Here is a 15,963-nt window from a genome sequence, read left to right as displayed (position 1 = left end):
GATATGAAACTTCAGTTATCCAGATATGTATATATATATATATATATATATACATATTTGTCTCTGAACCAAAAATACACCTATTAGTTAAGTGTAAGCTTATCTTAAGGGTAATTTCATAGTTCAAATGATGGAAGAACCAACAGGGAAAGATTTCTGTTCTTTTTTTTTTTCACTTAATAACTTTTTTCTCTCCAATCCCACCCCTTCCCTTGAAAATAATGTAATGAAAATGTGTAGGTAGGCAAAACAAATTGCCACATTGCCCATGTCTAAAAATATGTCTCATTCTGCATTTTGAGTCCAAAACCTCTCTGTCAGGAAGTGGATAGCATGTTTCATCATAAGTCTTTAAGAATCATGGTTGGTTATTGCATTGATCAGAGATCTTAAATCTTTGAAGATTGTTTAATTCACATTATTTTTGTTGTATCAGTTTTTCTCCTGGTTCTGCTCACTTCACTCTGTATCAATTCATACAAGTTTTTTGAAGTTTTTCTGAAACTATACTTGACCTTATTTCTTAAGCACCAGAGTATTCATTACGTTCATATACCATTATTTGTTCATCCATTCTCCTAATGTCGAGCACTTCCCTTTGTTTCCAGTGCTTTGTTATTACAGAAAGGACTGCAAGAAATCTTTTTAGTACATAGAACTCCTTTCCCTTTTTTGAATAATCTCTTTAGGAAATAAGCCAATAGTGGTTTCACCGGGTCAAAGGGTATACACAGATTAGTGATTTTGGAAGCAGAGTTCATAATTGGACCAATTCAAAGCTTTACTTGTTTTTGACTGCAGCCTCTCCAGCACTCACCTTAAGCCAACTATGAGGTTTACTAGTAGTATACAAACCACAGTTGGGTTATTTTCCCCCTTGATCTATGATTTCATCAGTATAGGGAATTCCCTAGTGAGTAAATTTCCTTTACCCGTGCAGACTGGCAACATATCTGCATTTTACAATTTTAGAAATCTGCCTGGGCCACTGAGAGATTAAGTGACTTGCCCACTGAATGGCACAGCATCTGTATACTTAAAGGAAACTCTAATTGAATTGAACAATTGAATAAAAGGACAAATAGATAAACAGCAGTTATTTGGGACTTTAATATGTCCCTTTCAGACCTAAATGAATGTGAGAAAAAAAAATAACCAAGAAAGAAGTTGGTTTGAACAGAATTTTAGAAAAAAGTAAATAATTATAGAATTTTATGATGACTACTAAATGAGAATCATAAAAATACACATATTTTTTCAGCTTTTGTACCTTTTCAAAAAATTAACCGTGGTTTAGGGCATAATAAATTCATAAATTTTAAAATCAGAAATACTAAATATCTTTACTGAATACAATTCTTTACTGACCAAAAATTATAATCAGTCTAATCATGTACTTGCCTTAGTGGACTGCTCTCCAACTACTGATACTCTGGCTGGACTCACTTCTCAATGACTAACATAGTCTCATCGTCTCCTATTTTTCCCAACCAAGTGATTCTGAAGATCCGGCTGCTTACACATAATTTACTTTCTATCTTCAACTGGTCTTAACCCTATCCTCACAATATCCCACTTCATCAGATCTACTTGCACCTTCCACTGTGCTCTTTGGAATGTTTGTTCCATAATTAACAAACTTCCTTACATCTTAAACCACTCCTTACTCATTCCTTACATCTTCTTGCTGTCACTAAGATATATATGCTTCCTGATGATACCTCTTCCCTTGTCATCCTTTCTAGGACTGGCTATACTTTCTCTCATATTCCCCTGTACACTGGTCATGTTGAGAAGTCAGAAAACTCTTTGTTCCCCACTGCCATATGCTGGCACTTCCTGTACCACCTTCACCAAGCAATTTTCCTTTAAACGTCATGCAATCTAAAATTTATCATCCAATACTCTATTCCCACCATTTGGTATACCAACTCAACTCTATCATGTACTCTACTCTCAAATCCCCATGTCCCTTGTCCTATCATCATCCACACTTTTCTAAACCCCAAAATTATATTGCTCCCAAGTTTTTACTCCTTAGCAACTATGTGCTTGCTGCTTAACAAAGCTATCAGAAATCATGAAACCATTCTGACTCAGTACACCACAAATTTATGTCATCTAAATTCAACTGAGCTTCTAGTACATTAAGATATAAATTTTATTTTCCCCTAATTAATTCTCTAGCACACTTTCCACAGAAACTATTCAAAACCTTCGTCTCTCTTCAAAACTTCCATGGTACCCTTTCCTCCTTTCCCCCTTACTCCACCAACTGGTAACCAAGAACTTGGCCTCATACTTCAACAACAACAACAAATAAGACCGTTTTCCAAGACCCTCACCCTCACCCCCTTCCCTTTTCCCTTTTCTCACCTGATATAATTCAGATTTCTCCAATCCACTATTTCTACCTCCTTCCAGCTTCAGATGAAGAAGTGACCTTTCTCCATGCCAAGGCAAACCCCTCTACATGTACCCTTGATCATATGCCTTTTCTTTTTCTCCAGCAAATTGTACTCTCTATCATCCTCATTCTCTTACTAATAATCATCGATCTCCTCCTATATTCTGGATTTCCCTACTTCATATAAACATTCCCATGTTTCCCCCACCTTTAAGAGCAAATTCTCATTTCACTCACATTTCCTCGAGCAGCAGTAGAATTCATTGACTTCAGAGTAAAAGGTGGAAAACAGAAACTCCAGTGTGGATAATAAGATATCTGTGGATAAAGGCTGGATGTAAAACATGATCTTGTCTAATGGTCTGAGGTGGCCTTGCTAGGTAGAGTAAGCAGTTAGTTCAATAACTCACCAATCATTCAGCTCCACCTAGCATTCCAAAGCTAAGTGGGAAAAATATTTTCAAGCACTAGAGGCATTATATCCTGGTTTCTGGTCAGGAGTGTTCATTGAGAGAGAGAGAGAGAGAGAGAGTAGCTGGGAGCAACATAATTGATGGCAAGCATGATCTGGCCGAAAGGTTTGGGATAAGCTAGATATAATGAGCTAGATGAATTTGTACTCAGTCTCTAACAAAAAAAAATCATCCTAAGAAACCTCTTTCATATGTGTAATAAATGCTTTCCTTAAAAAGAAAGCCAGAAGATATTAGACACTTTTCTCTAAAAATAAAATACCTAAATCACTGGGAAATGAATTTGAGGTCTGCCACTTTCAAACAAATCCATGTGGGTTTTTATAAAACAGCCTAAAATACATACATACATACATACATACATATATTTATCTGTGTATTTTTTATGTGTGTATACTTGGTGAAAACTGAACAGCATTAAAAAATGAAATTACCTATATCTTAACACACAGGAAATGACTATTTACTGACATGGGAATAATAACAGAACTGACTCTCTGTGTGCAGTCAGATTACATCTCCACCCCAAAAGTTCAAACAGACTATTTGTGCCTGACCTGCGGTAGAATCTTCCAAGCTTGTACTAGACTGAGAAGCCACAGTTGAACACACTGTACTTTAACTTCAGCATCATTCACCTTCTTTAAGTATGAAGGACCAACAACAGCAATGATCGGAATTGACTCTCTGTGTGCAGTCAGATTAATATAATGGTTGGTTGGTTGTTGTCCTTCATTCTCAAAGAGGACCAAAATGACATTAGAGTCAAGTTTCAATGTATCTAACTGATCAAACCAATACGAGCTCAGAATACTATACCACAGGTCGGGCACAAAAAGTCCATATGGACATTTGGGGTGGATACTCTAAATTTGCACAACCTGTGTTTCCTTTAAGCTATCTCATTTCTGTTTTGCTCATAGAGCACAGCATCGTCTCCGATGTGGGCACACCATGCTGAGTGGTCCTGTGCCAATGTCTCCCATGTCACACAATCAATTCCAAAATTCTTAAGAGAGACCTTGAGAGTGTCCTTGTGTCACTTCTTCTGACCACCATGTGAACACTTGCCCTGTGTGAGTTCTCCATAAAATAGTCTTTTTGGCAAGTGTATGTTTTGCATTTGAACGAAGTGGCCAGCCCATCGGAGTTGCACTCTCTGAAGCAGAGTTTGAATGCAAACATCAAAATCAACATCAAATTAGATTCAACCTGAGCTATTCAGACACACCACTGATACTAAAAACAAATTAGAAGGACAAGGAGGAAAGGCCCTGACTTTGATAATCACCATTTCCTACAAACAATTAACTAGCCTCCTTAAAGCTTTTCTTCATTTCCTCAGGTACAATTAACCTATTTTTTCCTCAAACCCCAACCTCTTAAATTTATCATAATATGTTTACTGGTTTTACTCTTATCACCTTCTATCTTGCATTCTTTTTATTTGATATGCGCTATATCTAACCCATCAGATTGTAAACTCCTTGAGAGTGGCAGTAGTTGTGTTTTTCATCTTTCTATCTAGAATATTTTGCACATAATAGGCTCAAACTTCACATGTGGCTAGGGAAGTTTGACTATATAAGAGGGGGTAAGAGGGATTCTATTCCAAGTACGGGGATGGATATGAACAAGGAAAGGCACAGACTTAGGAAAAAGCAGGATGAGAAGGAAGGATGACAAGGTTAACTAGAACACGGCTTACAGCCAGATTTTCAATAGCAATTCCAGGTAGGCCGAAGAGCTCAAATTTTATTCAGTAGTCAAGAGGGAGCCAATAAAAGTCCATACAAGAGTGGCATCATCATGGCAATGCACTGGAAAAAAACAACATGGACAACATTATAGAGGACAGATTGGAAAAGAGGTTGGATAAGGAAGGAAAGCCAGTTAAGAGGTTACTACAATATTTGTAGCAAGAAAAGATGAAGCTATGAACTAGGAGAGTTGCAGGGACAGAGTTGCAGGTCTTGAAAAAATGCATAACATAGTTTCAAAGTTAACCTTAATACAATCCAAAGATGATCAAGTGAAAGCAAAGGATACGCCTGTTTAATTCAAAAGGAGCTGAAGTTAAATATATCATAATAAAATTGTCAATGGAATAAATATGAATGACATCTTAGCAGAGTTAGGAAAAAAGGTGGATGGGAAAGAAAGATGGCTAGTTTGACTAATTTCACTGGCACACAAATTTCACAAATATCTGCCAGATTTCAGAGACTGTGGAGATGTCATCTTTAATGCACTTTCCAAAGCCTGCGCCATTTCAAAAGTCATTGGAAAAATGGCCAATCCTATAGATAAGATCTATTTCATTTCTAATTCCCATTTAAGGGAACATTCAGTGTAACAGAACCTATCAGTTTAATCAGGCACTCAATCAAAGAATTAATAAACATTTTTTAGAATAGTTAAAATGTTTAGTGGAAGAAATAACACTGTTTGGAAAAGAGGAAGAAGGTTCAGGCCAAGATGAAAGAAAAGAGGACAGCTCATTTGTCATAAAATATACACTATTACACTTCCAACATTCAAACGACACTGCCATAGGCCCCAGAATTGGAAGTACAGTTGACTCGTAATGCCTTGTTTCTGTACAAAATGGACTAGATAGACTGAGGGAAACAAAAAGCCAGCCGGGCTTCATCAACTAATCCTGCTGTTCTAATCTCATGCCCTGTTTGTGGAAGGGTCACTAGCTTGGTATGTTGTAGCTACAGTTTAACTAGATTTTTCCAAAGTGTTTGCAATCATGTCATTCTCGCTAAAGAGGTATGGGCAAGAGGATATTATGATAAGATACCTGCACAAATAATTTAATGGTCCGACCCAAAGAGAATTTGTCAATGATTGGATGTTAAATCAGAAGGTGCCCTGGCGTCTGAGTTTAGTACAGTGATATTTAACATTTTGTCAGCATCTTGGGTAAAGATTTGTATGGCAAGCTCATCTTAATTACAGATAACACAAAGCTAAGAGGGGATAGCTAACACATTGGATGACATAGGATCCAAAAAGATCCTGAAAGCCTTGAGCATTTGGATGGCTCCTCTAAGATGAAATCTAATAGTGATAAATATAAAGCTTTACACTTGGGTTTAAAAAATCAACTTTATAAAGAGAGGTTGGTCAGGCATGGTGAAACAGGAGTATGCCTGAAAAAAATTAGGGGGTCATGTTGTGTGTCCTGGTTAGAATATATCTGCAAACTGTGTTTAATTTTAAGTGCCACATTTTAGGAAAGAAACTGATAAACTGGAGAGTACTCAGAAGAGGACAACCAGGATGATGAAAGGTTTTGAATCACATCATCTTGTTACATGAACGTTAATTGAAAGAATTCAACATGGTTAGGCTGATGATGGGAAATGGGAAGTGGGGGAAGAAGTTTCATAACTTTATAACTGTAGAGGCAGCTAGATGGTGCAGTGGAAGGAGAACTAGACCTGGAATCATGGAGACCTGAGTTCAAATCTGGCCTCAGAGACTTACTAGTTATATGATCCTAGGCAAGTAATTTAATCTCTGTTTGCCTCAGTTTCCTCATCTGAAAAATAGGGATAATAGTAGTATATACCTCCTAAGGTTGTTGTGAGGATCAAATGAGATAGTAATTGTAAAGTGTTTAGTATAGTGCTAGGTACATAGTAAGTGTTATTTAAATGTTAGCTATTATTATTATTAAATGTAAATCTAGGTCCTCTTTTGATCATACATATCCTTGATAATGGCTTTTGTGTCTTGTGTCACTTTTAATTTATTGGTCAGCATTAGTAATGTGTTTGTTTTCTTATTTTTTGAGGGGGGAAGGCAGGGCAATTGGGATTAAGTGACTTGCCCAAGGTCACACAGCTAGTAAATGTGTCAAGTCTCTGAGTCCGGATTTAAACTCAGGTCCTCCTGACTCCAGGGCCAGTGCTCTACTCACTGTGCCATCTAGCTGCCCCAAACTAGTAATATGTTTTATTCCAGGCTTTTAGGATTTAGAGCTAGAAGACCTTAGGGAGTATCTGGTTTCACTATCTTTATTTTACAGATGGGAAAACTGAGATCAGGAAAGGTCAAGTGACCTCCTAGATCAGGGGTAGGGAACCTGTGGCCTCAAGTCCCCATGTGGCCCTCTAAGTGCGACTCTTTGATTGAATCCAAACTTCACAGAAAAAATCCCCTTAATAAAAGGATTTGTTCTGTAAAACTTGGACTCAGTCAAAAGGCTGCACCTGAGGACGTAGAAGGCCACATGTGTCCTTGAGTTCACAGATTCCCTACCCCTAGATAGTGGAGCTGGGATTCAAACCCAAATTTTCTGACTCCAAATTGACTGATTGAACTGCTAGTCCATATGCATGCTTTCTCACCTTTATAAAATCTTTTTTTTATTGATCTATACATATATGGAAAGTATCCTTAAAGAAAGCATGAGATGAAACAGGCAAGCCTTTGAAAACATGAACCAGAATATAAGATATTGTTCCATACATTGTTTGCTGATTTTTTTTAGTTTTTTTGGGGGGGCAGGGCAATTGGGGTTAAGTAACTTGCCCAAGGTCACACAGCTAGTAAATGTATCAAGTATCTGAGGTCAAATTTGAACTCAGGTCCTCCCGACTCCAGGCCTGGTGCTCTACTCTCTGTGCCACCTAGCTGCCCCCTGTTTGCTGATTTTAACAGACCAGCTGACCGCATGGGTTTTTCTCAAAAAAAAAAAAGTGTCTCCCATATTTCCGTTGATATAACAAGATCTTGTAATAATTCCACAACAGAAATTAATTTGTTGAGTGACCAGATATTAATATTGAGACTTCCGCATAAAGCACGCTCAACAGCATTTAGGAGGATATCTTGCACTGATTCCAAGCAAAGTAAGTTTTTCCTATTGAGGGTTATGGTCTCAATATGTTCTTATTTGCAGATGGCACTGTGTTAATTATATTGAATCCTGGAACATTAAAAAGTTTCCTCAGCAAAATCCATAATTATTCAAAGGAAACTGGTTTAATAATCCATGCCAGAAAAATAAAGTGGATGGGAATGAATATTAGCTCTGATACACAGGTAGATACATAACCAATTCTTTTAGTGACTGGTATGTATGTGTATACTTATACATTTTGTATATATTCATATACATGTATATACACAGAAACACCAATGTACTGTATGTAGCATAGCAGTGGATAAAGAGCTGATGCTGGAGTTAAGAAGAACTCTATCCATGCTTCTAACCTCTAACACATACTATCTATATGATCCTCATGGAAAAATCACTTAACCTCTCAATGTATCATACAACTCTCTAAGACTATAAATGGCAAAGCCTGTGCTGATTTGCACTGGTAGAGGGAATTTGTCATTGACATTTTTTTTTTTACCAATGAAATCACTGGTTGATTAAACAAAAAAAGACTCTGTGTATGTGTGTGTGTGTGTGTGTGTCTGTGAGAGAGGTAATAATGCATAACTTAAGCAGGTGCTATAGAAAGACACTTAATTGGGAGCCAGGATTACATAAAAGGGGAAAAAATGAGCTTTATCACATTTTATAGTGTTTTCAGTGATCACAAGTTCCAATGATCACTGTTCCAAAATCCATCACTTCAGCATAAACAGTAATGATGTTTCATGGTGGTGAATCATGCAATTCCACAGTCGCAGAAGATGGTGTTTCAACAATCTGGCTAGCAGTTGTTGTGGGGGTGAAAGACCAACACAAGCCCAACAACAAGCACGCTACCAGCATGCTTCAAAAGCCCAGGTTCTTTTGATCTGCTTTAGTAAGGAAAGCAACATTAAGGGGTTGACAAGCTTACTTTAATCTGGCATACAAATACCATTCACTTAGTTCAGGGGAAAAAGTCAGCATCCTGAACTTCAGAGCAAATACAAACAAAGTACAACATCGACAGACAGACCTTGTCTGATTCAAATCCCAATACATAGTTACCAGGGTTTAACAAAATCCCAACATCTGGGTAACAAGCCGGAGGGCTCCGCATCAGCTCACGCCACCAAGAGTGAGAGCCCCTGCGCAAATAGCTCTGTCTTCTCTTCTTATATGGTTTCAGATGGCATCAAGTGTCATCTGAATGACCAGAATTTAGGCTCCTATGATTGGCTCTTGAGTTAGCACCTCCCCTTAGTACCTTGGGAGCTTCACACCTACATAGGCTTAGCACCTAATAGGGGTTTGGGCCTGGGGCTTAGCACCTAGTAAGACTCAATGAAATACATTGAATTAATCAAAGGAAACAAAAGCCAAACTCTTCAAGGGCATTTGGTTGAACTGAGTGCTAAGAGCCCATTTTGCTTACCAGCACAGATGGCATGTAATCCAATGGGCACTGACAATATGATTGGGAAAAATTGAATACTAAAATGTGTTTATAACAATACAAAACTCATAAAATTATAAGTTCTAGGAAATTATACATATATGATCTGTGCATTTTATACATAATATATAGATATATTGATTCTCTATTACTATAACTGTAAAATCAATATATTTATATAGATAGTTTCCTGGAACTTGTAGTTTTAAAATTGTAAATGTATGGTTTGTACCATTTATGCAGCAATGCATTTCTGTAAATTTGCATTAATTTCTTAGTCATTCTTGATAACTGTTGTTTGCTATGCAACTATCCTTGAAATACAATCAGTTCTTCTTCTCTAAGCTTCTAATGAGCAATCAGCAGGTGCAGTAATATTACAGGGAAGTCCCCAAAGAAGTGTCAATATGTACTTAATACTTTTCCAACCAGCCTCCTGGGGCCAAACTAACAATGAGGACTTTGCTAATTCATATAAACAAGTAACAAACATGCCACCTCTGTTAGCCTACAATATTGTTACGTATTTCCCAGGTGCCAGAAAAGTATGAAATGATGTTCAAATGCAGCAATTGTAATCATTGCAGTTTTAAGATCCCCAAATAGAGGTTGGCAAGAACTGGACGTGACTGAAAAACAAGTGAACCACAGCATTTATATGGTGTTTACTATGTGCTAGGAACTGTACTAAGCATGTTATAATTATTATATTTTTTTGACCCTCACAACAACCTTGGGAGATAGGTGCTATTATTTTGCAGCTACCAAAATGATTTTTTCTAAAGTATAGGTCTGTCTCTGTCTGTCTGTCTGTCTGTCTCTCTCTCTCTCTCTCTCTCACAGACACACACCCACACTCCTCTACCCCAACAATGATCTCTAGTGGCTCCCTAATGAATACCGTCAGGATCAAATATAAACTCCTTCGACATTTAAAGCTCTTCATAATTTCACCCCTTTCCACCTTTTCATAAACTTCAGCAACACTGGCCTATTCAGTTTCTCAAACTTAACAATCTATCTCCCATCTCCATTCTTCTCTACTAGCTGTCTCCAAGGCCTAGATCGTTCAACCACCTCATTCCCCACTCTTATCTTCCCTAGGTTCTTTTAAGACTCATTTCAAATCCCACCTAGTCCAGTAAACATTTCCCAGTACCTTCCCCCCTCCTCCCACTGCCAGCTGCTAGAAGCTTAACTTCTCAAAGTACCTTCCAACTACAGTGTAGCTATCTTGTATCTACCTAGTTGTTTACACGGTCACCCTCTTCCATTGAAATATAAGCTCCCTAAGGGCAAGGAATGGGTTTTTTTGGCCTTTCTTAGTATCTTTATGGTTGTGTTGGTCCTTCTTCTCAAAGAGGATCATGACATCAGGGAAATGATGACATGACTTGTAGTTGACTTTGATTTGAGGGAGGGAGGGCTGTGCAAGGTCACTAGCCTCACTTTCTCCTCCAGAGCCATCTGGATCCAGTGGCCTGATATTCACCAGGACTGGAGATGCCTGGGAGACCCTGGCCCTTTTAGGCTAAGGTCTTTTCAGGTTCTCACTTTGAGTAAGGTAATGCCCCTGCAGTGTATCTTTGCAGTACTTAGCACTGTGCCTGGAATATTGGCAATACTGAACTATAAGGCCTTTCATACTCTGAAAGAACAACCTGAGGCCATTTTTCTGGAAATTGCCAAATAATTGTCATGTATGGAATAAGTGTTAATTGTGCCTTGCTTTCATCCCTAAAACTATCTGAGGTTTCCCCACTTCTTCCTGAGGATAAGCTCATAAAGTATAGTTATGGGCTTAGGCAGCTCCATAATACCTGTCATGATAGACTGTCCATATCCCCCTTATTAGCTTATCTTTGATGACTCAGGAAAACACACTGGTTTCAAACACTCATTCCCTTCAACCAATTACTATTTTCAAAGATCCTGAAGGGTAGGTCTGAAAGCAGATATAGTATATAACACCTTGCTCCCCCAAAATTGATATCCTGGGACTCTCCAAAAGTAGGGAGCATCTCTGTACTCATCATGATACAGATGGGACTTTTCCTACATAAAAAGCTAAAGCCAGGAATCCGTCTTTAGAGTTGACATAGCATCCCAGTATGGGGAACTGGCAAACTATTACTCCAATATGGACATAGCTTTGGAGGCCTATGGCATCCCATCCTATCTCCAGACATCTGTAAACAATATACTTTAATCTCCTTTGAACACTTAAATCTTATACATGGGTTTCCTTTTCTCCTCCCAAGTGCAGATGTTTAGGTTATCCCCATAATCATACATTTGGAGAGGCATCTACCAGCAAATGAAGTAACTGAAATAGGTAGGCAAAAATGATTAAGTTTCCTAGTTCACTTCTGAATTCCTCAAGCTTGTGGGGCCCTCATTGCAACTGATGAAATGAGTGGCCCTTATTTAGAAAGACCTTGAATGCCGGGCTTAAGTATATGGAATTATCATAGAGCTAATAAGGAACTTCCAAAGGTATTTGAAAAGTGGACTGAGATGGCAAGAACATTGTTTTAGAAACATCAGTCCTAGTAGGGGGTGCAGCACAGACTGAAGCAGGAGTTTTTCATTTTTGTGTTTGTCCGGGATTCCTTTGGCAATCTGATGAACCTTATGGACTCTTCAGAATAATGTTTTCAAATGAACAAACTGCATAGGATTACAAAGGAAATCGATTATATTGAAAGTTATTTATAAATAATAGGTATATATGTGTGTATATGTGTTCATGTGTATACATATGTGGGTGCATACACACAACACACACACACACACACACACACACACACACACACACACTTACAGACAACCCATTTGCGGACTCCAATTTAAAAACCTTTGGTGTACCTAGAGAAAAGAAGAGGGCCCCAAAGAGAGCTTTGGAGAACTCCTAAGGACTCATGACCTATATGAGAATGTCAGAAGGAAGACTTGATTACAGGTCTTTCTAACTCCACGAACAGCTCTCTATCCATAACACTACTGTATTTTCCAAATGTTTACATAATAAAGGGTAGGGTGAAGGGGAAAAGGAATTTATTTGCATTTACTGGATTACAGGATATTTGGTTTCACTTTTCCAGTACCCAGAATTCCCTTCTCTTTTAATCACAATGAGTTAATGGTTTTTCTTTTTAGCGATCACCAGAACTTTGCATTTATGATTGTTTTGCTCTAGTTGACGTCGGTTTGCAGTTTTTTCACATCACTGGAATAGGACATAGCTTCTGCAGAACTGGTAAGATACTAGTCAAACACTGACGTGGAAAAGCACAACCTGAGTATTTTCGCATTAGAGCATCTCGGACTTGAGACAAACATAACCTTCGAAGGCAGGGATACTTTCTCTACAGAGTTCATCCTGGGCTATTCTCCGGGGCGGCCTTGTAACAAGATAACAATCTTTTGTTTTAAGAAATGAAAACAAAACTTAAGTCATTTTTGCTTCCCGAGTTAGGGTGCGAACAAATTTGCACAAGAGTATCATACTCTCTCCTCCCAGGATGGGTGTTACGGAACAGCATCTTTCAGGGGGCTTCTTTCGTGGCGATAATAAATCTCCTTCTCATCCCCTTTGTCTTCCTCTTTGTTTTCCAAGAAAGCATGTCTTATTAAACTAATGACCTGGAAACAGCACAAGTCCTAGCGAAAATTAGGGCCCGAAGGCCACCAACAGAGCAATCTGTCAAAGGAACCCTCCCCTCCTTCAGCCAACCTCTGGGGTTGCATTTCAACTCCCAGGAGACAGGCTAAACCGGGGTTCTGAAACAGCCCGCAGGGGCCTCCCAGGTAGCCCCTAGTCATCTGCCCGTAAAGAGGCAGGGATAAAAACTGACCCGCCCCACACCTTCCCTGCCACAGCTGGCCTTAGCCTAGGAAGGTATTTGAAGCACAACGTGATTGGCGCGCCCTCGCAACCCGCTGGGCTGCCATTGGCTGTCCAGCGTCTTTGTTTCCTTTTTTCCACCCCGCAGTCGGAGCCCCTTCAGGGCAGCGGAAGTTTCACTGCTTGCAGGGTGAGCGCGCCTCTGGGTCAGGGCTTGCGAGGGAGCTGCAGCCCACACCGGGCATATCTACTGGGCTCCTCCCAGTAGCAAACCAGCCAAGCCAAGCCAGCCTGTGTTGCCGCTAAGGTCCCATCCCTTCATTCCCTAGGCGGGAGGGAGGAAGACCTAGGCAAGAGAATCATGGATCTGGAGAACAAAATGAAAAAGGTAAGGGAGGCAGGAAATGCATTCACCTGAGCTGGGCAGCGCCCCTGCAGCATCTCACTTCGGGTCTCCCCCAGCCCCGGGCTTTTGACCAATCCCTTGCTCAGGCATAAAATCGCGGAGAAAATGCTCCCTGGAAGCTTGAAACCTAACAGGATCCAGGTACCCGGTCCGACCCGGCTTCAGGTACCCTGTCTGCTGGGGACGGAGGGAGTGGCTGACCTCTCCCTAACTTCCTTGAAACAAAAGGCGAGACTGGGAGGGAGAGAGGGAGAAAGAGAAAGGGAGGAAAGAAAGAAACTTCTTGGTTCTGCCTAACCGCATTCCGGTTGCTTGCAAGTTGACATCAGCTCCCTTAGCCTTACTGGGGGAGCTCATTGGAAAGGGGGTTTAACAGGAGACGCCCCGAGGGGGCACATTCTTTTCCTGTCTCAGGAAATCTGTCTTAAGCTTTCGTGGTTTTCAGGGCACTAGTCTGACTCTGAGAAGCCTGCGGGAATGACTCAGTTTTGACTCTTGTTCAGCCGCGCGCAGGATTCCGGGACCCGGGCACTGATTTTTCATGAAACCTGCTTCTTCTCGGTCTCCTGGTTAATTTTTGGAAACGTGTCGATGGCTAGGCACCCGCTGTTTAATTCCGAGTTTGATATCCCTGTGATATCTCCAAAGGAAACCAAGCTTTCCCCTTCTGCCCCCCCTCTACTTGATGACAGTATGCCACAAACAGAGATTGTTAAGAGAGTAGCTAAAGGCTTGCAACTTTTTTTTCCCCTTTGGTTGAGGCAGTCTGTCAGTGATAGACTTGGGCTATAATCTTTCCAGACACTCCTGCCAGTACCAGTCACCTGAGAGGAAGAGGGGTGGGGGCCAGCTGGTGAGTCACAAAAAGTGGCAGTTCCAGGTTAAGCTCTCATTGCATTAGGTGGAAGATACCATCTTTGGGAATCTTAACAGTCTTTGTGCATTATAATGTAAAAGTAGTCCCAAGTGGGGGAATTTCTAAAGAGGAGAAAATGGAAATTTTAGAATATTCTGCAATCCCTCTGACCTCATAGCAAGCAGTATTGCTATATTTATTTTCAAAAAATTAAATTTCTTTTGCACTCAGGATTCCAGAAGTTTTTTTTTTTTTAAAGTTTAAGGAAACCTAAGAAAAGAACAACAAAGCATTGCATAAACTTGCACATTCTATGACTAAGCCACCACATGAGTGGGAACATGAGAAACAGGAAGGCATATGAAAGACTTCGGGGTGTACTGACTGTGCTGGTATCTTCCAGGATGACCACTTCTATTGTTTTAAAATCAATGTTGATCTCTGCTTTTACCTTTATTATTGACAAATTTCTGTGCATGCTGGAAAGTTTTGCATGTCATTGAAAATTTTCTAGTGACAAGGATATCCTCAAAGCAAAGACAAAAGCTCGGTTTTTAATATTTATTTAAAGCATTTTTATTATTTAAGCATTTTTATTTATTTTAAGCATTTTTATTGGTTCCGGATTGGATCCCCACCTCCCCTCCCCTTTCCCTCCCTTCCCCTCCCTTCCTCTCTCCTCCCTTTCTCTCCCGCCTCCCTGATACTATAAGCAATCAGATAAAGGTTATTATACATGTGCAATTGTGTAAAACGTTTCCATATTAGTCATTTTGTTCTAGAAGACTCAAATAAAAGAAAAATGAAGAAAGTGAAAAACTGCATACTTCAGTCTGTATTCAGTCACTATCGGTACTTTCTCTAGAGATGAATAGTATGCTTTTTGTCATAAGCCCTTTGGGATTGTCTTAGATCATTATATTGCTGAGAATACCGAAGTCATTCATAGTTCTTCATCAGACATTCACTTGATTCCCACTTCACTATGCATCAGTTCATGTAATTCCAGGTTTTTGTGAAATCAGCCAGCTCCTCATTTCTTATAGCACAGTAGTATTCCATCACAATCATATACCACAACTTGTTACGCCATTCCCCGATTGACGGGTATCCACTCAGTTTCCAGTTCTTTGCCACCACAAAAAAAGCTGTTATAAATATTTTTGTACAAATAGGTCCTTTTCCCTTTTTAAATTTTTTTTTGGATGTCTTTGAGACCTAGATCTAGTAGTGGTATTGCCTGGTCAAAGGGTATGCATAGTTTTATAGTCCTTTGGGCATAGTAACAAATTGTTCTCCAGAGTGGTTGGATCAGTTCACAACTCCACCAACACTGCATTAGTGTCCCAGTTTTTCCACACCTCCAACATTTATCATTTTCCTGTTTTGTCATGTTAGCCACTCTGAGAGGTGTGATATGGTTTCACAGAGCTGTTTTAATTTGCATTTCTCTAATCAATAGTGATTTAGAGCATTTTTTCATATGACTCTAGATAGCTTTAATTTCTTTGTCTAAAAACTGCTTCTCTGTATCCTTTGACCATTTATCAATTGGGGTATGACTTGTATTTTTAGAAATTTGACTCAGTTCTCTATATATTTGAGAAATGAAGCCATTATCAGAAATACTTGTTGC

At 39.4% G+C, this 15,963-nt stretch overlaps 1 protein-coding gene across 1 annotated transcript in view; it reads left to right on the top strand.

Moving 5' to 3' along the window:
- Window positions 1-13,218: 13,218 nt before the first annotated feature.
- TES (testin LIM domain protein) overlaps window positions 13,219-15,963 on the top strand; it is a 77,314-nt gene continuing 74,569 nt past the window's right edge. Inside the window, exon 1 of the mRNA XM_036761580.1 lies at window positions 13,219-13,453. Coding sequence (XP_036617475.1) covers window positions 13,427-13,453 — 27 coding nt within the window. The 5' untranslated portion in view covers window positions 13,219-13,426. The remainder of the gene's footprint in view (window positions 13,454-15,963) is intronic.

This window comes from Trichosurus vulpecula, chromosome 5 (genome assembly GCF_011100635.1).
Source record: "Trichosurus vulpecula isolate mTriVul1 chromosome 5, mTriVul1.pri, whole genome shotgun sequence".
Taxonomy (NCBI): domain Eukaryota; kingdom Metazoa; phylum Chordata; class Mammalia; order Diprotodontia; family Phalangeridae; genus Trichosurus; species Trichosurus vulpecula.
This window is presented reverse-complemented; position numbering and strand designations above follow the sequence as displayed.